At 34.1% G+C, this 27,757-nt stretch overlaps 1 protein-coding gene across 1 annotated transcript; it reads right to left on the reverse strand.

Annotated features, from left to right (window-relative positions):
* Positions 1-14,573: 14,573 nt before the first annotated feature.
* On the reverse strand, positions 14,574-23,558 carry LOC131080104 (endoplasmin homolog). Its single transcript, XM_058018199.2, has 17 exons — positions 23,403-23,558; positions 23,127-23,250; positions 22,328-22,481; positions 22,115-22,195; positions 20,627-20,738; positions 20,388-20,514; positions 20,056-20,194; positions 19,757-19,871; positions 18,824-18,868; positions 18,408-18,541; positions 16,955-17,167; positions 16,690-16,855; positions 16,422-16,560; positions 16,125-16,275; positions 15,594-15,998; positions 15,024-15,230; positions 14,574-14,936 (listed from the first exon to the last, which is right to left on the reverse strand). The coding sequence occupies exons 1-17, from the start codon at positions 23,467-23,469 to the stop codon at positions 14,835-14,837; spliced, it is 2,481 nt and encodes an 826-aa protein (XP_057874182.1). The 5' UTR covers positions 23,470-23,558; the 3' UTR covers positions 14,574-14,834.
* Positions 23,559-27,757: the final 4,199 nt, after the last annotated feature.

Raw genomic sequence — 27,757 nt, forward strand, 5'->3', positions numbered from 1 at the left:
ACCTTCAACCACTAAATGGCTCAAAGTCTTGGATAACCTTTGAAAGATTTCAACCTTCAACCACTTAATCCCCAAAGTCTCCAATAACCATTAATGGTTAATTCAACCCTCCCACATGGTTAAAACATTTGTTTTGACTCAACCTCTACCCAACCCAAAGGTCTCATCAGGCCATTAATGCTTTGACCATGATTATCTCTTAAACATTTGCACAAAGGTTTATCCTTGGATTAACTCTTAATCCAATGGGTAATCTTAATTTAGACTTGACCCTTACCTTCTAGATAACCATGAGGTCTTCTCAGGCCTTTAATGCCTCCAACCTCTTCTCTCAACCCAATCCTATGTTGACACTTGTCACCATTTTATTGGTGCCAATTGTGCACATGGATCCCCAACTTTCAAACTTGGCCCTTGATTAAACCATTCAATCTTAACCCTTCATTTCCCTATTTCTTCTATAAATAGAACCCTTCTCCTCAAGCAAAAAGAGAAGCATTTTAGAGTATTGTTGTTATACTGGCATTAGCATAGAGCTTTTTCATAGCATCACTATCTACTCTAGCATAGTATTTAGCTTTTCATTTCATATTTGAAGCTTAGTATTAAATCTCAATCCTCCATAAGCATCCATAGTGCAAAAAGCTGCTGAGAGCTACACTCATTTGGGACTTGGAGAGGAGAGGAACAAGGGAGGAGCAACTATGAGCATCTTGATTAGCTATTTCATTTTATGTTTATATGCTTTCTATTTCATGCTTAATATCTCTCTTGATATGCCTGTTTAGGATAATCTTTTGTTGCTAACACTAACGTTTGTTTCTTGTGCTCTTGTGTGTGTTGCCATCAAATAGATTTTCTAATCCTTTTTGCAGAGCATCAGGCATAAAATGGGGCAAAGAATAAGAAGAATTATAACTAGTTTCAGCTTGGTCTATACGTGTCAATCCAAGGATCGTAAGCTCGCAAAATATTTTGGGGTTGTATGCCACAAAGGGGTGAAAGTCACAAGATGAGTGGAAATGAATGCAACTATGGAAATAAACCTACAACAAATGAAAATGTTCCCAGTGACAAGAATTGTCACTTCCTAGCGACGAGAATAGCAACAACTTTTAACAATTACGGATTTTAAACTACAATAAATCACACTTGCAAATAACATTAATTAAGAATGAAAATAAACACACTATTAAATTATAGAATTCACTAGATGTCACAAGAATTGGGTCTTACCTCCTTAGTCCGTTGGATGAAAAAATGAAAGAGCTTCTACGTTGCTTTGATAAGAAGAAAATACTCTTTTATTTATCTGAAGATATTACAGAGTTTTGACACGGTAGTCTGCATACAATAATTTGATTTCAAGCTAATATATATACAACTTTAGTACATAACAACTAAATACAATATTAGTCAGTTTATTTAGGGTCTACAACCAACAAACTACACATAAATGGTTTACGTGAAACCTTTCTTGCTAGCCATATATTAAAAATGCATTTGTTACACCCATAGCTAGAAATAGGAAACTTCAGAATTTAAGTTGTCTCCAATAGAAAATACATCTCCCATTAGATCTGTTGGCAGTGCTGAGGTGGCCATTGAACTCTTGGTCAAGTCTTCTACACATCTGGCAACAAATTAAAACCCACTTTGTTGTAGTGGCTAAAAATTAAAAAATGGGCAGATTGTGGTTTCCTCTAAATAGCTAGCAAATATATTTACATCACGGGTTCTTATGCTATTTAGAATATAGTACACAGTCAACACCAACGCCACTGTGGAAGCTAACATCATAATTTGGAAAGATTAAGTTGTTGGTCAAAAGGTAAAATACTGAAGCTCCTAGCCAAAAAGTGACAAGAAGGTCTTTTGCATTATGATAGGAAGTTCTGCAACTCACTATCGGCATGTTGTATAAATACAATCATATTTTATCTAATAACTAAATTAAACATTACTTACATATATTCTAGATCATATACAACATATAATGGTAAAAGAGATATGGCAATGGAATGTGGAAATGAATATGAAGGCATGTTAAAGGGATAAGATATAGCATAAAATGGGACATAATTTGCTGTCATCAATTCTCATTTGGAACTTATCCTAATTAGTAACATAGATATTTCATGACAAGGATGTTTTAGCTTTTAAGGGGTAAGATTTGATGTGATTGCCTTGATTATGCTATTCTTTTATTTTTCCAGATTTCTTTTGGATAAAAGTTTGAGTATTATACTAACATTTGATCTCAAGCAAAAAGACTAGATAATATCAAGGTTTATGATCTCATATGGTCGTGATTTTCCTAAAAAACATATTGAGAATTTATTCTTATTAAAAAAATTGGACTCTTGAATTTAAGAATTTGGTCCAAAATAATGACTTGGGTTGATTTAAGAATGTTGGATGAATTTGGTTGTTACTAATTATATTATTTCAATGTGTTGGATCAAATATAATTTTTTGAATTTATAGTAATTCTCAATCCTTTATTGAATAGTGCCAAAAAGGATAAATAATATGAAAGCATGATTGAATCATGTTGGTTATCCAACTTGCTTCAAGAAAATTCGAAGAATGTGAATTTATATGCTCAAAGTTGCTAGGAGGATAGCCAAAGAATGAGAGAATAAGTAATTCTCTCTTGCACTTTAGGCTTTACAAATCCTAGGGGGTAGCATATTAGTACATATTAGATTCCTTATGAAATGCAATTGGTTTATCACAATGTAAAGTACCTATAAGATATTCATACAAAATTGACAGTTATTTAAATGATTCCTCAAGTTATTTAAACATTTCTTGTACCCTTGTTACTCAAGCATAAATAATATAAATTATTAAAATATATTTTTTATTAAATAATTTTTATTCTTTAAGTATGAATATGTTGGGAGGGCATCTACAAACTAACTTGTAAATTTTAAAGGAAGATATTATCATCAATCTACATTGACAATAATGTTGTTAATGGTTCAAGACATTTATCACTACCTTATGGTGATAAAACCAATGGTTTTGTCTTAAGAAAATACCATTCTACTTAATAGCCCATTATGAATTTAGTATGTCCCACTACCATTCATAAAAAATTTACAATTTTCAGGTTGAATATAAACCAACAAAAACTACTTGTACAAAAGAATAAATTTGTTTGAAGATATTTATGACCCTTAACTAAAAGCATTCACTCATATATTGCAACCAAAAATAGGTATTAGGATAAAATGGATAGACAACATTGAATCACTATATATCTTCAAACAAGTGTGGTATACTATACAAAAGCTTTTTCCCTTATACTTCTTCCTTTTTACAAATGAAATATTCATCCCTTGTATGGAAAAGAGTACAAAGATAGCCCCTATGAATAAATGACACATGTCAATGTAGGATTACAAGATGAATTACTAAAAAAATTCCTAAAGTAGAACACGTGAAGTCCTCGTGGATAATCCACAACTATCTTCAAGTATTGCAACCTTTAGTTAGAACTAAATCAAATCCTAATCTCTTAAGGAAGAGCCCATGAAATCTACTAGAACAATAACCAAAAGATGGTGTAAGGACCATCTAGAACTAAAATTTCAACCATCATATTAATGGTTGTTTGGGTTGTCTTATTTTCCACCACTAGAAGTGCTTGTGAATATGCACCTTTAAGGTGAATAGTTGTTTCTTGGTGAGAAAAATCTGATTTTGTAATTGCAAGGCCTTATTAGATCATTAATGGTATTTAAATATCCCTTTTAGCACATATTCCATGCCTTTATAGCTTCAATATAGTTACCTTTATATATATTTTATAAAGATTTAGGCTCCTCTCAAACATTGTCACATATTTGATTGAGAACCTATGCGGTCGCTAATAACCATTGTTTCTTCTTTTACTTTTGTATGCTAGACTCTCACATAGTTCACAAACTCATGAAATGTTTGACATGTTGAATTTGGCTATTTTTATAAACTTTGTCAAACTTTTAGGGAGTTTAAGAACTTTGAAACTCCTCAACTTCTTTCTCTCATCAACTTTTCAATAGGTTCACAAAATTGTGAACTTATTGGTTTTTCAAATTTAACTTTTTCATGTTGGTCTTTTGGGGAGTTCAAAAACTTTGAAAGTTGCTAACATACTAAATTTTAACACTTTATATTGTCAAGGTTTTAAGTAGTTTGTGAACTCACAAAATCTTGACAAATTAAATTTGAGCACTTTGTCTTAACTATTTTAATAGTGAAATGAGGGGGGGAAAGCGAGGACATATAAGTTTTTCAGCATAAAAAATGGTCTTTAACAGTGACTTCGATTGCACAAGGGAGTAGTTGGTGGTGAACAAGATTAAATTTTAAAGTTTTTAGGATCAAGGCTTGGGGATATATCATGTTGGGACTCAACATTTTAGTATAAAAAATTCTTCATTTATTTTGTGTGTCCACTTAGGTTTCTTACTTTTAGGATTTAGGTACCATTGACCTTGTAAAACTTTTAATTACTTGTTCTCCTAATATTATTTGTAGTTTACCCATAAGAGGTGAAACCATTTAACCAATAGTAGTGAAAGAACTCATGTAAAGACAAAGTTAGTATTATCATTTGTCTTTTAGGAAAATCTCTTTTTTTTGAGGTGCACAGACACTTATAAGGTGTTGTAAATATTTGTATTATGATTATGATAGTCATCACAAGTCCCTATGACAACATTTATGACAAAAGACTACTATCTTGGTCTAGAGATGCCCAAATTGGCTAGATGCAATATGACAGTTGCAAGAAGGCTATTTTAGGAGGTTAGCATGGGATTTTTTGGGTGGTTTTGTTGCTTGATGTTTAGCTATACCACAATGGTATTTGTTCCCTAGAGTTTCTATAAATTGGGGCCTTAACTTAGTGTTTTCAATCAAGGTTTGTCCAACTTTGTAGTTAACATGGTGTTGTCAGATTCTACAAAGTTATTTAGAGATGTGTATTTCTATTGTAATCTCTCATTGGATTAGTAATATAGTTGTATCTCTTTTTTGTGGTGGAACTTTTCTTGAAAGGGTTTCTCCACGTATATATTGTGTTGTATGTGTTATGATTTTCTTTGTCTTTCATTCATTTTGCAATTACATATTATAAGGGTTAATATTTTGATTTTGATTTGTAATTACTTCAATTTAAGTTCATATTGAAATATTTCTTCATCTTGTTTTATAACATTCGGTATCAAAGATAACAGTTTTGTTAAGGGAGGAATGTATTTCTCTAAAGTGTTAAAGGTTTCTTACTGTAGTGGAATATTTTTCTTTGTGAGTTTTTTGCAAATTTGTGGAAATTTGTACATCTTAGACTCAACCCCTCATCAATATATTTAGAAGTTCAATGGCATTGGTTATGAGATGTGGAAGTTGAAAGTGGAATATCTCCTTGAAGAGAGAAATTAGCAGTTGCTTGTTTTTTAAGAAGAAACTAGAGGACTCTACTTTGTTTGATGATGCTTGGAAGAAGTTAGATAAGATGGCATGGGGAACCATTCGATTGTGTCTTATAAACTCTATCCTCTTGAATGTATTAATAGAAGATGCCACATACAAGCTATGGGGGAAAATAGGTGAAATCTACCAAACTAAGAGTTTGTCTAACAAGTTATATCTTAAAAGATGATTGTACTCTTTGAAAATGAAGAATAGTGATTCTATTGTTGAACATTTGAATATTTTTTAATTTGATTATAAGTCAACTTACATCTATAGATGTTAATATTGAAGATGATGATAAGTGTATTTTGTTGCTTCACTCTTTTCTTAATTCTTGCAAAATTCTCATAAAGCTTGTCCTTATGAGCAAGATTCCACCAGATGGATCTCTCACCACAAACGCTACCATCATCAACAATGATACCATTATATGTATGTTGTTATGGCTTAATAAGTTAACATGATATTATGATTTTCACAACTATTCTTAAACAATTCATAGCAAAAGATAGATTCCAAGCTTTAAGAAACTATTGCCTTTCTTATGACAACCCTTTTAATTTTAAAATAATTTATTCCAAATTGTAAATCTTTCAAAAAAAAAATTAAAAAGGAAGAACTATTTGAGTAACCTGGATCAAGCTTCATATTCAGGCTGAGGATTAACTCCAAGTTCTAAATCCTTCCTTTTAGCTATCACTAATTACTTGCAAAATATTCACTACACTTTTCCTTTCAAATTATGCAGACAATTTATATGTTTTATATTCTCATCTTTCAAAATTAATAAAACATACGGGAAAGGACCCAGTAGTTATGCACCCTAACTTCGCGCTTCTCAAAATCCTACTTGGAAATTTCAAATCACTATGATTTTTTTACAGCAGCTTACTTGGCAAGTCCCCTGCTTATAACTAAGGTTTCAGGGCCACATCATCAAATATGATGCCACATCAGCATGCTTTTTGCCAAGGTGTCCAAAACAGCCCCAAAAAAAAGTGAGACCAATAGGCATGCAAAAGAGACCCCAATAGTTGTGTAGCTGACATGGCATCACCTGATTGGTTACTTTTTACAATATTAGTACATTTCTTAACAACTATTGGTACATTTCCTAACAACTGTTGGTACTTTTTCTAACAAAAATTGATATTTTTTGTTTCAAACAATAGGTTTTATTTGTTCAATTTGTGGAACAAAAGGTATCAACAACCCTCACAACAATTGGTACATGCTCAACTACTAGGTCCTTTCCCCTAGTTTGCTTTCCTTTATTTATTTATTATATGGACTTCAAATTATATCCTTTATTGCTTATTTTAAGTAGCTATACAAATTCCATTTAATTTGGAGAAATTTCCATTTCATTTCCAAGAATTGATTTCGATGATGAGGATAAATTCACTCACCTTGGTGAGTTGGTTGAGTTTTCTTGCTTAATAGCTAGTGGCGTCAGCCTCTTATGTTTTATGTGATGAAATAAAGCTCTTATAATGTTTTCTTATTAATGGATAGCTTCCCAAAATTTAGGTACCAAGCTTGCAATACTTTTAATATATAAGAATTGTGGTTGTTCAAATAAGTATATCACCACTTAAAAGGATATGGTATTATAGAGTTTGCCTCAAAAGATATATGTTGTGAAATATTGAAGTTGCTTGCACAAGTGAGAATGGCCTAAGGCCATTACATTCATGTATTACTACATTGATAAGTTCTCTAGTATCAACAACAATACTCTGATCATAATGTATACAATATGGGGAACATATTATACATAGGTATATATGTATGTATACTTGTGCCACATTAATATGTCACACACATATATATATACATGTGTATTTATATAAATATATACTCCATATAATATACAATCATGGCCATTATATATACAATACATTTTAATTAACTTAAAGTTAAATCTAAAATGATTATCAATACCAATATTAATGAGCTTGGTTATCAGACGACTAAGGTCAACACTAAGAGTTTATTACAATAAGGTATCCTAACCTCTCCATTGGCAAACTTGAATCAACTAATAAGGTACCTAGGACACAACTCCTCAACACTAGGCTTGATCTACAAAACATGACATGTCCACACTTACAGGTTTGGAGACTTAGATAGCAATCTTGACCGATCAACTGCTTACCTCCCATTCTCAATGATACTTTCCCTCCCTTCTTGGAGGATAATGAATTCCCTGCATCCACTAGGTCAAAACAATGTAGTTAGTCTGAAATCTCATTGTTAGCTCTAACATGTATAAACATGGTTAAATAGCTCATTTAAACTTAATGATTTTTCAAACGAAATCATTCACATATGCATTATGAACCACTATTCAACAATATTAAAAAACATCGTATATCAGTGCATTAAAACATAGCAAAATATCAAGGAATAAGAGGGATGTAATAGGATATTTGAAGATCCATTTTGTTGCAAGAGCGATTCCATGAACTTTAAGGTCCTTTAGTCCTAAACCCCCCCCACCTCTTATCCAGATAGCACCATTGTCATTTAACATAATGTGCCTTCTTCTTGCCTTTGTCATCAAACCAAAAGAACTTCCTTATTTTCTTCTAAATATCATTAACTTGGTAACTACTAAACAACCAAATTAAAGAATAGTATAGATTGTAGGAAGATAGGATCTTTTAGCACACTTGCACTCTACCAACAAGAGAGAGGAAACTATTTGTTCCATTTTTCCAACTTGTTATCAATTTTACCTTTAATCCAAATCCACATGTCTTTTAAACAAGAATTGATAGCAAACAGGATGCCAAGATACCTTATTAGGTAAGTAGGACCACCCCATTGAAAATTGTATTTGGCAAACCAAGGAGGGGGATCCTCCATCCATCCTAACATTATATATTTTAAATTAGATATTTTAGCACCACAAGCATCATAGAATAAATCGGGCTTCTTGATAAGTGAATCCAAATTACCCTCCTGAAGATCAATGAACAATGTAGTGTCATCCACAAATTGGATGTTCAAGAGGTTGTCACTGTTGGGCAAGGCGATTTATTTGACCCTAGGAGATGGATGATTCTCTAAGTAGGTAGTATATAGCATCTGATGCAATAACAAATAATATTGGGGCAAGAGGGAGACCCTACCTAATAGACCTCTCCAGAGAAAACCTCTTAGTTAATGATCCATTAATGTATATTTGAGTAGAAGCATCTCTCATAAGAATTGGAATCAAGTGACAAAAATTGCTTGGGTATCCAAAAGCTTCCAACGTCATTAACAAGAATGACCATTCAGACCTGGCATGTGCTTTCTCAAAATCCAACAAGAACATTGCTACATTTTGATTGAAGACCTTAGCCCAATTCATTGCTTCCCAACTTGTCAATAAGTTTTCTAGGATATATCTTCCTTTAATGAAGTCAGTTTGTGTATTGCTTACAAACTTGGGAAGTATGTCTACTAATATTAGCGCAATGATCTTAGATAGAATCTTATATGATACATTTAACAGTGTGATTGGTCTCCAATTCTTGATGAGATTTCTATCCCCCTCTTTTGGAAGCAGTTTGAGAACCCCTTTGTTAATTTATACCCCTAGAGTGTGCCTTTGGTAATGGCTTTATTATACACTTGCAATAGGTCCACACAAAACCATTTGATGTTCTTATAAAATTCAATAGGCAATCCATTCGGGCTTGGTGATTTATCATTGTTTAAGACATTGATAGCCTTTTGCACTTCCTCCAAGGTGATACCCTTTTCAAGTTTATGTTTATCTTCTTTTGTGATTTTGCTAGGGATAAGATTTTTGTAAAATTCGCTAGCCTCTTGACATTTACTATTGTTGTCTTCTAGGGAGAATAGCTTTTTGTAGAATTGGAAGAAGGCCTCTATAATTTCATTTTGCTCTATGATTATTTTGCCATCCTCCCATATCTTGTCTATTTTTTCTTTGAAATCCTTTTGTCTTTAACATTTTGAAAAATAACTTGGTACCTTTGTCCCCATTTTGCATCCAATTCATTTTGTCTCTAACTCTAGAAATTGGATCATTCTAGTCTGGATCCTCCTTAATGCATTTTTAACCATCATTGCTTTATCATTGAGATCCCTATTCTTAGGGTCATCATGCAATTGGTTTTTAGAGAATATAAGCTCATCATTTAGCTTATTTTCAACCCATCTATTATATTTAGCCTTCTTCTTGCCAATAGTATGGAACAAGACTTTTCAACTATTGATGTTTTGTTCCCATTTGGAAATAGCAGTCTTATTATGCATTCCCCATTTTCTATTTTGTTTGATCATGTATATAGTACAATTGTAGTCTTCATCATTTAGAAAATTGGTATTCAATATCATCCCCATAGAGTTGTTAAGCACTATATCAACTTGGATGGGGTGATGATCTAATAGGGTGTAGGGGAGGACTTTGACACTGCTTCCAAGCTATCTTTGTTGAACTTAAACTTATCTTTATTGACATATATCCTATCAAGTCTACAGTAGATCCTCTTTCTTCCTTGTTGAAAGTTACACCATGTGAACCATATTGTTTTGTGCTCCTATATCTTAGCTTCCAATGAGTCAAACAGTTTTAATTTTTCCTTCATCTCGGTCTAGTAGTGCTTCTCATTTCCCTTCCAATCAAACTTGTTACCCCTAATATTGTCCTTTTGATGTTCTACCATGTTAAAGTCCCCCCTATAGTCTAATGTACATCAGGTAGAGTGTACAACCACTTCCACAATTCTATTCTATTCTTGTATTCATTTGGAGCATATATAAAACATGGTCCAATCCTTAACTCGACATTTTCAATGATTATCCAAGCTACTCTATTGCACAACGAAGATCCATTTTAAATGATATAGTTGATCCACTTATTAGATAACAAAATGACAACTCCACCTTTACCTTTTTCATGTTTGTTGGTGAATTGCGTGGCATATTTCTAGATGCATTTCAAATTTACATCTAGTGTAAATTGGGTGGCTTTGACTTCTTGAAGGAAGATTGCATCCTTGTTTTTGGCTAAGTTAAGGACTCTCCTCACCACATATTTTATGCCTGGGGATTCCAGCCCCCTTAGATTCGATGATATACAGTTCATATTAATGGTCCAACTCCCTCAATCGTGTCCATTGGCTTCCTAAAGCCTTAAAAGCATTCAGGTAATCCTTCTCTAGTGTTCTTTCTTTTATGAATAGGAGATGCACATTCTTTGGTTCTATTTTTCCTTGTTTGTTTCGCAACATTAAAAAACTATAGCCTACAAGTATCAATTTATCATTGGTGTCATCTTTAGAGGTGGGGATAGGATTAAAACTTGGATTTCTTCTTCCTCTTATTGACTTCTAAGTTGGGACCCTCCTTCGTTACCCCAACAAAGTCTACAATAAAGTTCCCACTAGTCCTCAATGTAGGAATACTAATAGGTTTATGATATGGAATCAAAGCTTGGTTATTAGAGGTGGTGAGATTCTTATTTAAGCTTCTAGAGTCCACTTGTGAGGCTTCACCTTGCGTGCCCAAGATTGGCTCATCATTTGCCACTTGCTTAAGAAAATTTTCTTCATTTAGTCCATTGTTCGAAGTAGAAAAAGTTAGGGTCATCATGTTTGGGGTTTGTATAGGCAAGGTAGTCTATACATCCTTAGAGACTGGAGAATTCTTAAGATTCTCACCATTAGGGTAGTCATTGGGAGAGCATGCCCTTTCCTCTCTAGGATCATCTACCATATGATCAAAGATGACATTGAATTTGTTAAACAAATTCTGATCAGACTCAACCATAAATGAGGAAACAAGACTGCTAAACCTCTACAAACTTGAAACATAATGACTCTTACTTTCTAACTCTTGAATGATGGTCTTGAGGTTATAAACCCCGAGTCCATGGATTAGGCATCTTTAGTGGAGTCAATCATATTTAAACTGGCATTATGTTCAAAGGATTTACAAAGTTCCATATTCTCTTTAATATTGTCCTAAATTGCCAATACTATTCTTGATTTTATCCAAAACAATTTTTAAGGTGTTCATTTTTCTGGATTTACTTTGTTTACCAAGGTCACCTAAGCCATGCACATCATTTTTGCCTTTTGAGGGTTCCCAAATCTAGGGTAAAGATTTAAAGATGGCTGAGTAGGATAAAGGATCTGCATTGAAGTTACCCACCTCAAGGGATTCTAGAGAGGTAACATTATTATGGGGGCCACTGCTAGGGCACAGTTTGTCCATCGATTCTTACATAGCCCGACGGATCGCATTGCTCAAAGATTAGATCTTGTAAAATATATCATCATGATTAACAATGTATGCAAAGTTTGAGCAACATTATAATCTATAAGTATCGAATGAAATTTATAACTCGAATTGTTTAAATATTATTGTTGGTTGTAAACAATCAAAGAGGAATTAATTCACACCTAAGTGTAACCTCTCCACTATTGGCTAGTGGATTTTCATTATTTCTTAAATATGAATGATAACTAGTTTAGGTTATTGAATGATAAACACAAGAATATAAATAATAATAAATGTAATGAGGAGGACCATAATTCCCTAAACTCTTGGAATGAGTCATATGGTCTTAAATAATGATAATCTTGAGACGTGTTAAAAGGTGCTAAGTGACTACCAAGTTGCATCTGAAGGAACAAATAAGAAATACAAATAAATGTTTTAGATGAAGCAATTAATTCAAATAATTAGAGAAAAGATTGCTTGAATTAAAATGAGTCACTTCACGGGTAAAAGAGCATGTGCATTGGTATGTGTCAAGGAACATTAAATAGGATGTATGTGTCAATTATTTCATGGTTGCATATATTTCACACATGTTGGCCATGGATTGCTAAACTCCTCATGATGGATCAAGCTCGTCTCCTAGAGTAGTACAAAGAAGCCTATGGCTTCGTGGCAATGTGGAATTCATAAGAGACAGAAGTGGTTAAGTATACAATATTATATTTAATTTATGTCTTACTAATTAAAGAGTAGATTACTCTCTTTTTTGTTTAAATTTTTCCTTCACAATTATATAGCTCAGACTTGGTATGAAAAAATATGGCCGCTATTATTAGATTGCTCCATTTATTATCCATCTAATTAGTTGAATAATGTAAATGCATATTTATGAAAAAAAATTGGCACCATATACTATTCTTGTTGAATAAATGAATGGGCTCTAAATATTGGTCTCATTGGACCATTTCTCTATTATGCAACTAGATTTTACTCTTCAAAGATTTGTAGAGGTTCCATTAGAAGCAATCTTGAATCCTAAACCTACAAGGCCCACCAATAAAAAATGTGAGAAACATTTGGATTGTAAGACTTAAAATAAGAAACATCAAAAGCATTATGAATCCAAGAGAGAGTTGGAGGTAAAGCTAATCTATAAGCAACAACGTTTATAAATTTCAAGACATCAAAAGGCCCCACATATCTAGGAGTAAGTTTTGAACTCAATAATACTTTGTCTCCTATATAGAAAATTGTTTGAAGCTTCGATGTGTCTGTATAATTTTTTTCTCTACCTAAAATTTCCTTTAGCCTTCTTTCAATCACCCTCATCTGTTGATCCATTTCCTTAACCATATCAAGGTCAACAACTAGTCTATCTTCAACTATCTCAACTAATAGGAGTACAATACTTCCTAATATAGAGAACCTCAAAAGGTGTCATACCTAGAGAGGATTGGAAATAATCATTATAAGAAAACTCAACTAGGGGAAAATTCTCCTCTCATGTGTATTATTGATCCATGCACTACATTCTAAGCAAGTCTTCAACAATTTGAGGATAATATGTTGTACCAATGTTCAAATGTGCTTCCAACGAAGCATTCAAAGCCCTTCAAAACCATTAAAATAGCATCATGATTGGCATGTTAGCATCTTTTGAATAAAATCCATACTAATGTCCCCCCATTTATACTCAAGGATGTCATGTGGAATGCACATGCTCAACCTTGACTCACTAACATTCCAAGCATTTGGCCAAAAATATAATGGTTTTCGATTAACTGTAAATTTGGTTACTCCTAGCTTACTTAATACAAAGCATTATGTGCCTCTTCTACACTTAGAGCTAAATTTAACTTTGTTGCAATATTCATCGTTGAAGTGGTCAAGGACTTTTTATTTGAAGGTCATATTAAAAGTTGTTTTAACAAAAAGGTGTTTCTTTCTACTAAATACATCAACCACTTTATCTTCCTTTCTTTTGATCTAGTCAATATCAAATTCATATTTACTCAAGGAATTCTAGCCACCTTTATCAAACATTTAGATTGGTTTAGGTTTGGATTTGTTACTTCCACTCAGACAATTTTGCATTAAAATCCTACCCAACCTTTTTCCACAAGCATTTGTTATAACTGAAAATCTACCATTAAGATCTAGTGCAATCAAAATTAATGCAGTTGTAAGCTTTTCCTTTAATATTTGAAATGTTACTCACATTTACTTGTCCATCAAATCATTTCCTCTTTTTCATGTAACATAATATCAAATTCATAATAACAATCATATAAATGAAGTAGACCAATAATCATTCATTTATTCAACAAGAGTTATACATGATGTCAAATTTTTTTCAATAATATACACTATGTTACTCCAATAATAAGATAGATAAGATATGAAACAATCTAATAATAGCAACCATATTTTTTCCACATCAAATTATAACTACAAAACAACTTTAAATGAAAAATAAGAGTCATCTACTCTTCAATCAATGAGATATCAACTAAGCATAACATTGTATATTAATATGGTTTGAAACTCGTCTTATGGGCAAGTTTGACTCGTGCAATTACCTGTTTACTTCACCAAACGCTACAAAAAAAACTGGACCTGAGAGTGATCAACCGCTTTTGTTGAAAACATCAAGGTGCATTCTAAGAGCAATCCGTGTCCCATTCCAAGAATCGTCCATTTGCCATTCTCCACATATGTACTTTTTTTTCATCTTGAAGATTATTAAATTAATTTTTACCCATAATTGGAACACTGGTAGCATAAGACTTCAGAACATATAGGCAGTACAAATTCACAGCATGCTTTGAACTTTTCTACTAAGAGTGCCATAATGGAGGTATTTGTAAATGAGAATGTCATATATATTGTAAATAAGAATGAGAGGGACAGTTCAATTCCTTCTTCATTCAGCTTAACAAAGTTGATTTGGCTGCCATGCAATGCTGCCAACGTTAGTGGCAAGTAAATTCTAGCTTTGAGGAATTCAAGACGCTACGGCATTTATCTCAGTGAAATTTTTAAAACTTTCAGCAATTACATCTATATCTCACAATTATCCAAAACTCCTCGGCCAATGGCCCTAGCATCAAACTATGTATCTACAATTCATCATGGTCCTCATTTGATTCCTCCTCAACTACATCCTCAATGACTTCCTCTTTGGCAGGGATCCCTTCCGAGACATCCTCATTTGTCTGCTCCTGCAAAGGAAGGCACACAAGATTACAACAAAGGCAATGTGTTCTGTTTACAATTGCACACTCATATGTTCAAACCTAACTAGTTACCTTTTCAGTGTCAAATGTTGTTTCAACCTCGGTTTCTTCTTCTACTTCGTCCTCTTCATCAACTGTTGCATCAGGACTCACATTGAGAGTGGTCTTAATTGCTGAATAAATATTGGCAGCAAACTCCTTTGGATCACTAAGGAAGAACCCACTTTCCACTAATGCTGTCTGGTAAATCAGTTTTGCCGTTTGCTTTACACTTTCAGACTGCAAGAAATATCAAAACAAAATGCAGAGGTTAATCAAAAAATCTTTTCAAAACTTACAAATTTAATTTAACTCTTGAAAAATCCAAACACAAAATGAAAAAAATGCTCCGAGTGCTGAACAAGATACAAATTTTAGTAAACTTAGGAGATATACAAACTAAAATTATTGGTGATTAATTAAAACTAAATAAAATAAAAATATGCCAAAGCAAACTTATAGTAAAGAACAGGTACAAATGATTAAAGATAACATGTGAGATTGAATTGAATGGACTCTGCAATCAAATAAATCAGAAAAGGCAAGCTAAAGTTGATGGATTTTTATGGGCATTCTATTTAGTATCCTGCTATTAGAAAATACCTCTGGATCAAGCACAACTTTTTCTCGGAGTTCTTTAATAATAGGGTGCCTTGGATTGATCTCAAGGACTCTCTTCCCACGCATGTAACCTTGCTTGTTGGCATCTGATAGAGTTTGTGATTGCATAATTCTCTCCATGTTTGCGCTCCATCCATATTTTGATGTGACAACAACTCCAGGGGTGTCAGCTAACCTGTTACTTATTTTCACTGAATCAATATTTTCAGTGGAAAGAACATCCTTCCACCACTTAGTCAGATCCTTGAATGACTCCTTAATTTCCTTATCCTTGGAGTCTTTCCCAATCTTAAGACCTTCTTTAGAAACATTCTGGAATTTTTTGTCTTCATAGTCCATCAAATACTGCATCAAGTACTCGTCAACTGGATCCGTGAAGAAAATTACCTGCAAAACGGCCATCTCAGTGCACTGGACTAGAGTATACAGCAGAGTCATTTAAAAACCGACAACTTAAGAAAATTAAAGTACTAAAAGATAAAATATCTAAGCTGCTGCAATTAAAACACACACCTCGTAGTTTTTCTTTCTCAGTTTCTCAAGGAATGGGGACTTCTCCAATTGCTCCTTGTTAGTACCGGTAATATAGTAAATATCCTTCTGGTCCTTCTTCATTCTTGATATGTACTGGTCGAGTGATGTAAGTTTATCACCAGATTTTGTGCTATTAAAACAGACATAAAATACCAGTATAAATGAGTAGAAGGAAAAATTTAATGATAGAAAATATAGAAAAAACACCTTAGTAAGAGAACTCATCCACAATCAAGCAAACAAATCATAAGCTTTCAAAATGGCAGTAGCAGTCACCTTTCGAATCTCAAAAGTTTTGCAAGCCTGTTCCTGTTTGATGCATCCTCAATTATACCTAATTTAATAGATTTTCCAAACTCATTCCAGAATTTGGTATACTTGCCCTTTTTCTCCGATTCTATTTCTGATTCAGCATCTGCAATAAATATATTCTTTAGTACATCAGCATACAGCGACTGCCTAGACAAAGCAGTTGAATATAAGAAAAAAAATTCCACCTATTGCCCAAACCTATAGAAATGTGAATAACTGAATATGTATGTACCTGTTTTATCCTCATCAGTAGATTCATCGGGATCCTCATCTGCAATACGACGAATCATGTCAAGAGCCTTACGGATCAACTTCTTCTTTATTGTCCTCAAACTGCTATGCTGCTGAAGCATCTCTCGGGATACATTGAGTGGCAAAGTGTCTGAATCCACAATACCCTGCCATGTAAAACAAAAAGTCAGTGGCGGTCTGTATTATACATGTATGTAAAAGCAAATAAAACAGATAGGTAGGAGCAACAATGACATAACACTGACCTTCAAGAAAGCAAGGTACTTGGGAAGAAGCTCTTCAAACTCATCAGAAATGAAGACACGCCTAACAAACAGTTTAAGATTTGCCTTGCTGGTATAGTAACTTTCATAGAGATCGTGGGGAGCTTTTGGTGGGACAAACAAAACAGCCTTGAACTCAACATCACCTTCTGCACTAAAGTGGCTCCATGCCAAGGGCTTTTCCTCACTAAGATCCTGTCGAGAATGTGCAGTACAGATTTAGCAAACATAATAAAAACAATGAATATATTGTAATACATGAAGCTTATCAAACACCTGCAAAATCAAGCAATTAGATCATCAGGCGCTGAAACTTATGCCATTAAAAATTTCAATTTCCCTTTAATATTTGATTTTTTAATGAAGCGTCTTTAGAAACAACAGACGTGCAATTCTCGCATATAGATTATTCATCTTACTAAAACAGGACCGGGTTGAGAACCACATAGATCGTCACTTAATGCTTCTACATATCCATCTGCTTGTACTTTGTCAGCATGAAGCAGATTACATTTTAATTGGACTATAGAATAGCACTCAACAACTGATATCCTGCAAGGAATTTCATTTTAATACAAGAACTCGCTGAGGCACAGAGAAAATTATTATTTCTAGCTAGTAAGAAAAAATCAGATATGAACTCAGATTCTTAGGGAATTAATGATTTCTGAATGTGGTCAAAATTGATATTTTAAAAAATTTCTTTAAATTATGTTTAGACAATATTGTGCTACTCACAAAGGAAACCCAAGCTCAAACCCACAGAAACATTAAGGCAACCAGCACACTACTAGATGATACACATCCCCACTTATGGTACTCCGTAAAAATGGCGGCCTAGTAATGTCCCCCTCTCCCCTTTCCCAAAAAATATAGTGCTTAGAACAATAAAAAAACCAATCATTTCTGGCAATAACCTCATAATTTTTACCATATAAACTTCTCTCCTCTACATTTGACTCCCAAATTGACCAATATTTAGCTATTACATGCATGAATTTCTCTTATCGAGCATTTGTACTACTAAAACAAGAACTCATTTCAAAATTCTCACATATTGAGCACTTACGTTACTAAAACAACACTGGATTTCACATTATCATAGATTTTCAACTTATGTGTCTATCTATCCATATGCTTGCACTTTTGACTAAATTGTAGCTCGTATTGAGTAAAATTATCATTTGAAATAGAAAACCTCACAGTAATACGGCAAATCATTTTCTTTAAGTGGTAACATAATAAAAAACCCAAAAAAATTCAGGACTGTTAAATGATTTAGCCTTGAAAACTATTAGGGCTTAAAATCCTTCTGCAGTCTTATCCATGCTCTTCGGGTCTACTGTTAAATACCCTTTTATTATTACCCTAGCAGACGCATTCACAATATTCTGAAAAATAAATTAACCAAACTTTATAGTTGCAGTTCACAAACCTTTGAAAGTGAATGGTAGAAGTTGGAATATTCTTCATCAGTAACCTCCTTTGGATTCCGAAGCCAGACTGCCTTGACATCATTTAGAAGCTCCCACGCATATGTTGTTTCCTTAACAGTTTTAGTCTTAGACTCTGGAAGTAAGTGGTGCAAGCAAATAAGAAGCATAAGAATAATATAAAAATAACCTATTTTCCACACCATTAAAAGCTCAAACTCAAACTAACTTATAAGTACTGGAAGGAGCTAAAGATAAAAAAAATATTCACGCCAATTGGTGCTGTCTTGATCCAATAGTGCAAGGTACAAAAGGTAAAAGGAAAATCTTATCCACAGTAACGTTCCATTGTGCCATCAAAATAATTTTAGATTGAGAAAACAATTAGGATAGTTTATTAGGTAGAAAAATAACATACTTGTTTCAGTTTCCTCCTCTTCTTGTTCTTCTTCTGAACTTTCACCTGCGAGAAGAGAATCAAGAGTTAATTGATCTGCAAGTCAATAGAATCACATCATATTTCTCCACTACAAGCTAAAACTCCACAAATTTATACTAGAGAGATAAACCTAAAAACTAACATAGGTGTCATGATTCAAAAACACAAATTTAAACTTTTATTTGAAGAACTATTTAATTGTTCTATAGTTTTCAAAAATTAGATGAAAACAAATTATTTTTACTACATATCAAGTTTATAGCAATAGCAATAATTTCACTTACTCTTATTTTTACTATTTTAAGAAATATTTTACCAACTACAATTAAATGAATAAACTATGAGCACAATTCAAATGCAGAAACTTTTCTACGATTCATTTCAAAACATTTAATCACACTTAGTTCATAATTTTACTACTATTTTTGTTTTTTCTTCTTTGTTGTTGAAGTCTTATATATTTATATGTACATTTGATTCAGAAAAGAACAACCATATTCTTTGTTGTTGAGATGTTTTATAACAACCTCTGATCATTTTACAACTTGTTGGTGGGAGCATAGATAAAGGACTCTTTAGGGTTACTTGACAAAGGCACTTATTTTTGAAAAATTCAGTAATTAATAATTTCATTTGTTGACTTTCAAAAGTTTTCTTAATATTGGTTTTGTTAAATATTTATTTTATATACTATGAAGCGTTTCTCTTAATATTGGTTTTGTTAAATATTTATTTTATATACTATGAAGCGTTATTGTACACCTTGCTCCCACTACACATAGTTTATACCCCTCTCAGCATAAACATGACATTAAGTAATATGAATGACAAACTAAAAATAGCAAAACAATTTGCCTTCAAAAATTTATTCTACCCACAAAATCAAGAACTTGAAATTGGGCTAGTTCTTACTTTTGTCCTCATCTTCAGTAGTTTCTTCATCTGCAGGAACCTCTACATCTTGTTCTTGGCTTGTCCATAAATATATAGGGAAATTGATGAATTCCGAGTACTTCTTAACCAGTTCCTGAGTTAACGTACATCCCCATTAGTCTATAATTATTAAGGAGTTGACTCACGATAAGTTTAGTTTATAATATGCTAACTCACAATAAGTTGAGCACGCATGAAATTATGTTTCCAACGTAAATTCCAGAAATTAACACCACACCTAATGCTACATTTCAGCATAAACCCTAGCAAAAACTGACCTTCAATTTGCCCTCCTCCAAATATTCACCAGCTTCATCTTTGAGATGAATTCTAATCTCCGTTCCTCTACCAATTGGTTCATTCTCATTATCTTCCATTACTGCAAATGCTCCATCAGCTTTCGACTCCCAAATGTATCTGTAAGATTAGCCAACAGCAATTGACACCATAAGTAAAGTACCAAAAATCAACCAAGCAAAAGAAAATAAGACAATCAAAAGTTACAAAATTCTAACTTCATCCAACGTAAGATAATTTTGAAGTCATTCAACTAAAACAGAGTCACGCATCATTCCTTCCACACAAGACAAGTGTAAGGCACAGATCTTACTGTTTGTCATCATTGTGCTTGCTAATAACTTCAACATAATCAGCAACAAGGTACACAGAATAAAACCCAACTCCAAATTGACCAATAAGGCTCAGATCCCCACTTTTTTGCATTTGTTCCAAAAAGGCTGTAAAAGTAAACAACCGAGAGAATAAAACCTCAGTAACGCATGCCAAGATAAAACAGTAATTCTGTTTCGCCCAATCTTTTAACGTTTGTAATATTAGACAATAACTTGCCTGAAGTTCCAGATTTGGCTATTGTCCCCAGATTCTTAATCAGCTCTTCTTTAGTCATTCCTATACCACGGTCACGAATTGAAAGAATCTTCTTTTCCTTATCCAAACTCATCTGTTAAGGATAAAAAAACAATTATTACACACAAACAAAAGACGGAAATGCAACGAAACATGAAGTTAAAGTAACATGACCCCAACTCTGCATCTCCACATTCAAACACATATAATAGAAAGGTGTCTACTTATAGAAGCTTAGAATTTGTTGTCAGTAAGTTGCAACGAAAAGCCCTTCAAAAATCTTCTTAGATATGAATAAAATGCCATTAGATTTTCTAAAAATGAGACCTCTGGAATTTAGTAGCCACTTTCTTCTGAATTAATGATTCACAGATTCTAATCTTGAAATCATATCTATTCAATCAGCTACCATATAAGGCTTAAAATTTTAAAGATTCGTCTTTTATGTAATTGTTTTACAAGTTTCCATACTAGTTTTCCCTATGCTTAATTTAAAGCAACTGTGATTTTATCAAATCTTCATAAATATCAAGATTTTTACGTTTTTATTTTAATCACTGCCAAATGAAATGCCAAAGTTTAACCAGGTCTGATAAAACTTATAAATTTTGTCTCACAAATGGGAGTTTTCAGTTTTGTTGTCAGCTCAGGCCTGCATTATACATTGACTGTTTTAAACGGATACATACTAACGTTGAAATAGTATTAAAAAACTAGAATGAAAGGGGCCTGAATCTAGCGCGCACTAAGCTGATAATATAGCCAATAGAAGTCGTTCATCATAAATAAGGCAAAGCAATCACACCATCCTGGATCCATGGTATATGACCAGTTCTGAAAAGTATAAAAAATCTAATGAACTGGTTGAATGAACACTAGACTAAAAACTTTTTTACAGGCCTATACATAAATAGGTTGAACTTGAAAAATGGACAATAATAAGAATACATATGTTGCAGTCCATGAAAAGGGAAGGGAAAAAATAAGTGTTCAAAAAGAGTTTTAAAAATATGCTAAGGAGAAAAATCTGTAGAATGATAATATGAGCAAGAGAAACTTTAACAAAAAAAAAACGATTATAGGTTCATTATGCTTTAGTAGTAAGACATAACTAATTACTCTGATAATGAAATTCAGTGTGATAGCTGTGTAGTGTCACCCTATTAGTCTAACAAAAGGCATCGCAAAATAAAAGGAAATTCACATATATGATCCCAGCATCCAACCAATGTGTCTTGCAATCACGGGAATGTTTAAAACAGAAGTGATTTGAACTTTACTGTGAAATGTCAGATCTGTCAACCGCTTTCGATGGGAAGTCTTGATTATATATCAAATGTTTCATGGTATCAAATTCACTAAACATTACTAAACAAAGCGACTACAATTAAATGCCCATAGTCTTAACCAAATTTTACTTAGCAAAGAAAGATAGAATTTGCTCAACCAAAAGCAATTACACTCATTTACCTTGATTTCAAGCTTGGCATCCTCACCATCTCCCAACACATTCTTGTCCGTAAGAGACAAGAATCTAATTTTATCCAAAGCCTGCAGACAGACACAATTCGACAAATCAGCATTCCACATGTGTCGTGAGAAACCAAAAGATTATTTGATATTTTATCAACTGTGTAGTTTCTGATGTTTTTCCTTTAGATAGATGAATGGTTAGGTACTTACATCAGAGGCATTTGAGATCAGCTCCCTTAAGAAGATATCCTTGTTACTGTAAAGAGAGTTGATGAGGATATCCATCAGCCTCGAAACCTCAGCCTGGAATTCAAACTTCTGGGCATTGGCTCGCAGAGTCTTCCTAGAAATAGACTCTGCCTCCCTGGAAAGAAAAATACACGTTTATTACTTGTATCATTAGAAGCAAAGTAGAATGAGATAATTTTTAATTGCAAATAATCAGAGCACTTTTACAGCAGAACTTCTCCGCTCGAATCACGATCAAACAAGTCAAGTGTTGAATTTAAGTAAAATATAGCATCGAACCAACACATATTGAGATTTATGGGCTGAAACCTGGTTTCTGATACATTTGGGTAAAAATCCCACTGTGGATGGGGCTAGGTGCAAGGTCTAACCAACTTTGACTTTCTAGATCATCCTAGCTGGTAGCATCTAAGCAAATGCCAGTGGGCATAGGTAATTCCCCAATTAGGAAAAAAAATACTTTATACAAGTGAAAACAAAACAGGGATCTGAAATTAGTCAGATGGGATATAGCAATGTTCAAATCCGCGAGTGGTAATTCATCCAGTACACCAGTGTTCAAATCCCAAGGAGACATGTTATATCTTCATATGTTCAACTCATGAATGTCGATGGTAAACTACCCCATCTAATAACGGGTATGGCTTAGCCCAACAGACGAAATACAGTCAGTAATCGCATCTAGGTCCAGGAACGCGTCAAGGGAAAATTACTTATTTTTTAAAAAACTAATTAAAGATCCAGAGACTTGAGATCAAACCTCTGTGCAACATTGGCATCAGTTGAAAGTGCGTCCGGGATGGCTCCAAAGCCCTCCTCAACCCTAGGAGAATCCACAACCTCATCTGCAGCCGTTTCCTCTGCATTGGCTTTTATGGTGCGACCTGCACAAACCATTCACAACTTCAGGTCCCCATAAATCAAGCCATTTGTCCAAGTTGATCTTATTGCCCATTGAGAAATCCTCTGAACAATGGATCCAACTATCCTAAAATATCAATTTCAAAAAACAGAAAAAAAAATCCTCCATTCTTACTATTGTCAGGAATGATGGATAGAAGAAAGAGCAGCAACAGCACAGTTGGCACAGCCAACTTCCCCATGTTGTATTTTTCCACAGATCTCCGCTTTTGTCGAATCTTTCTACTAAATCGAATGCCAATATGGCTTGGCTCTGCTTATATATGCATCCTACTTCACTGCTCTCCAATTAATTAAGGTGATTATGCGTAATCTTTTCAATTTAGGTTGAATTAGTTTTTCAAATCGGACGACTTCAATTGCTTAGCGTAGCCTAGCTGGCGTCAATCGGACGGCCGATGCTTATCCAGCTGAATGTAGCAATCTGATTCGTGAGAGCCCTTGCATGGTTGATTCTGATTGGATGAGTTTTGTGGCCCGTGAGTTGGAGAGCTCTGATTGGATTTTTTTTTCTCTATTGACTAGTTTAAATTTAAAGAGGCCCGTGGGCCACATTACTCGTGATTATCCGTATTGACCAAGTTTATTGTTGGAAAGAATGACTCAAGGTCAAGACATTTGGGACAAATGTTTGGCTAAGGATTTCAAGTCTATCTAAAGTCTTTTCCACCATTTTTCCAACATCTCATAGTTGAAAAGTATACTGAACAACATTTTAAAATGAGTAATTTAATCAAATTAAACAACAAATTTTAGAATCATTCAAATAATTTTTTGGGAAATTAAATAAATAAAAATAATGGTAATCAAGTTTAAGCTTGATGAATTCTATGTGTTAGATGATTGAAATTGAATCATCGATTCATTAGAAACATCTTTTCTATTAGCGAATTTCTTATTTAATAATTTCATTCGATTTTGTATCTACAAAACTAATTTTAATGCATGTAGAACTAATGTTTGTATTTGTGGATGTAAACCCTACCCACAAATCTGGTCACTAGTTACAAAAATAATCTTCACATAAATTTATGCCTAGAATATTTTTATCACAATGTTTGCAATGTATGTCTACAAGGGGGTGGTGTTGATAAACAACATGAGATTTGTTAGGCTAGGAAGGTTTTGCTCTAGTCAATCCCTTGTTACTAATTTAATGGCTCAATATAAATATTAAGGACATTAAACAAACACGCAACAAAGCCTAACATGTTAATGCATGTTGATGATGTAATGTTGATGATCTATATGTGATGATGTAAGTTAAAAATGGAGCATCCTAATAAAGGACAATGAGTTAGGGTTTACCCTTAAATATAATACCCTAGTATACAAGTTAACATTTTTTTATGCTCAAGTTGGCTCCTAGTGCCTAGATGGAGGGAATTAGCTTGGTTCCAGATTTTAAATTTGATTTGAAGGTTCTAGAGCCATTTTTACACCCTGTTGGGTCTCAAATCAACAGATTGGAAGGGTTCTAGGGAAATGCCAACTCCTATGATCAAACCCTCCAATTGACTTGGCCAACTTATAGAGTGAACCTATTTAGTTACTAACTCTCTCTCTTTAGGCTCTGCAGGACCTAGGCGGGTATACCTATTCACTGAATGTCTCCAATAAACAGTGCCTTTTATAGCAGATATGTTACCCTATTCTGATATCTCCTGATCTTGAAATGGCATGAGTTCCTTGAATGGAGATATAGCAGACGAGTTCAAGATTGTTATTTTGTTTTATGTTTCTTAATTACTCCTGTAGCTGTCGAAATAACTAATTATGAAAAGAAATGATAAGTATAACTTGAGACTTTAGCCAGTGCCTTCTTTACTGCATGGGTTACAGAGTCATTACAATTTTCTTCAGGACTTGTAGTGCGAATCTGTGAGACAGTTTTTTAACTCATCCCTTATGAACCTGTCAGTTACTATTTCTTTCAAAACCAGATGAATGCTTTATATTATGTGCTGATTGAGTGAATTTAACCCTACCCTTAAGGGACCAGTCAATTAAGCTTTGCAAGGAACAATTACAATCCGCATGCAAAACTTTTGTTGCAACATTATAACCTAAAGCATAGATTTGATCTTAAGAATATGAATAACCTTATCTTTATCAGATAATATCACAGACGATTGCCAAAAGAAAATGAAATAATCCACAACACATATGCAGGGAAACATTTGATCAAGATTTGTATTCCATTGAAGTTCGTACACAAAAGACTTACAGGTTGTTGTTTTTTCGCTCTTTTTCCTATCTAATAATATCCTTACATTACAAAAATCATTCTCATATATGTATGAGGACGAAAGTTTTTCACGAAGAGACACGCCTTTTCAAAATATTAGTCGTTAACTCGAGTGTTTCTAAACTTAAGCAAAAAGAGATTCAAAAGCCCCAAATGATGAATGTAATCATCGTCTTTGAATGTCCTGATTCGAGGCGTTTGCTTTTTTAATTCATCCCCTAGCGTCAGGTACTTGAATATCATCTGGTTAACGGTAGGGGCCATATCCTTACTTCGATCAATTTCTGACAAGGCCCAATCCTTGATGCTGACAAGCTCCTTTCGCAAATCCTCCAAGGTTATTACCTCTCCTTCCTTGTAGACGGAAGGCATTCCAACGGGTTTTTCATCATCTAATTCTTTTAAATCTCTTCTCAGCATATCCTCGAATTTGACATGATTATCCATATACGCGTTACCTTCAACCTTTTCTTCTGGCGTCATGGAATCGTCATTGCTTAGCACTCCCTGCAATCGTGCTCTTAACCGCTCATGCTCTGTTAGCGCTTTTATTGTTCCATTGTAAACTATCCAATATGGTTCGACCTGTAAGAGCATGGTGTTAAACCGATGTCCTATGATGTCATTGACCAATTTGTCCATCTTTTGCTGGATATTGTCTGTGCGTTTATTGGCCTTCTCTGCCTGATATTTCCAGTACAGGGCATCAGAGACGTCATCCAAGCTGCGTCCTGCGGGGTATGAGGTGTATTCGCTGATAGGAGTCCCCGTTTCTAGTTGCAATACCTTTGCTTGCAGCTTCTGGTTTTCTTCCTTGGATTTTTCATATAATCCCTTGTATGTAATGTTCTCTCTGACCAGAAACTCTGTCTGGTCCAAGTTCAATCTTGCAACATCCAGGTTGAGCTTTGCGGTGACCCTAGGATCAGTCTTTCCAACCTGATGAACCATGAGATGCCCAAAGGTTTCTTCTATATCCACAATGATTGGCCTCTTCCCTTTTGGATATAGTGCCCACTGTAGGAGAGCCTTTTTGTCTGGATCATATCCAGAGCCTAGGAACAGTTTATCTACCTCCTGGGGCAATACCTGCTGATTCAAATCTTGTTTCTTCAAAAAGCCATCAAATAAGAGTGTTGAGTTAATATCCCAACCAGAGAAGATGATCACACCGGCCTCTTTTAATAATTTCCTCCCCTTTTCAGGAGTCATATCTTTCATGAGGACATCAATTTCATCCTGTAATCTCTTCATCTGTTCTTCCTCTGGTTTTCCAGCCATGCTTCGTTTGACATGAGCCCCTTTGTATTGATATAGAAATGAGAGGAATTCCCTAGAGGAGGCGAATCCATCATCAGCAATGAAGTCCTCGTGCTCAGTCATTCTTATGTCAACAACATCTTTGATGTTGATTTCTCCTGTGTCCATGTTCATTTCTGTTTCGAAACCAGGAGGATAATCCTCTCGAGGAGAATCAGGTGGGATACTACTGGCGGTTGATTTTGGTGACATGTGAGCTAGGGGCTGACTGTCTCTTTCAGTATTAATGAAGCGAAGGAATTGTGAAGGAACTCTGTGCATAATTTCAGCTTCATGTTGAAGCAGCCTTTTAGCTACCTCTAGAGGATCTTGGAGATTTCCAATTAGGTCTCCATCTATCATTCCCCTTGCCCTTTTCCATTTGTAGGCCTCCCAGACTAACTCACTTTTTCCTTTTAAAACTTTGGCCTCCTCTCGCTCAAGGTTCTTAATTAGGTCGTCTGGCATTTTGGCCATATGCATCCCAGCTTTGAGTTTCTGTGAGGCTCTGGCAGCTCTTATATATCCTTCGGGATCAAAATTCTCCCTAGGCTCACCCAGAGTCATGCCATAGTAATTTAATTTATTCTGTAATAAATGATAACTCTTCGAACTTTTGACAATGAAATCAGAGAAAACTAATAGACCTGGAACAATAGATTGTTTACCAAAATCAGTTAAATGTTTAGCACTGGCAATAGACAATTGCCTTATAATCTCCAAGCTAGCCACTCTGTCTGGCACCGTAATTGGAAGCATGTGTGGTTGCCCTTCATATCCAAATACCCTTATCTCTGTGTGATTATCATGGCAATACCAATCACCCCAATTATGTTCAATCTGTGATTCTGGAGAGAAATCCTTTGGCCTGAGGAACCTCTTAATTTCAAGGGACAAAGTATAATCCCTGCGTTGTCCAAAAG

The sequence above is a fragment of the Cryptomeria japonica genome, chromosome 11 (genome assembly GCF_030272615.1).
Source record: "Cryptomeria japonica chromosome 11, Sugi_1.0, whole genome shotgun sequence".
In the NCBI taxonomy this organism is placed as follows: domain Eukaryota; kingdom Viridiplantae; phylum Streptophyta; class Pinopsida; order Cupressales; family Cupressaceae; genus Cryptomeria; species Cryptomeria japonica.

What these genes read in the sequence shown, in the direction of transcription:
- LOC131080104 (XM_058018199.2), bottom strand. Translation starts at nt 23,469, where the DNA reads ATGGGGAAGTTGGCTGTGCCAACTGTGCTGTTGCTGCTCTTTCTTCTA. An exon ending in TGATCTCAAATGCCTCTGAT is followed by an intron (nt 22,196 to 22,327) that starts GTAAGTACCTAA and finishes GTCTGTCTGCAG; the next exon opens with GCTTTGGATAAAATTAGATT. An exon ending in AAGTTGTGCTTGATCCAGAG is followed by an intron (nt 15,231 to 15,593) that starts GTATTTTCTAAT and finishes TATTTCTTGCAG; the next exon opens with TCTGAAAGTGTAAAGCAAAC.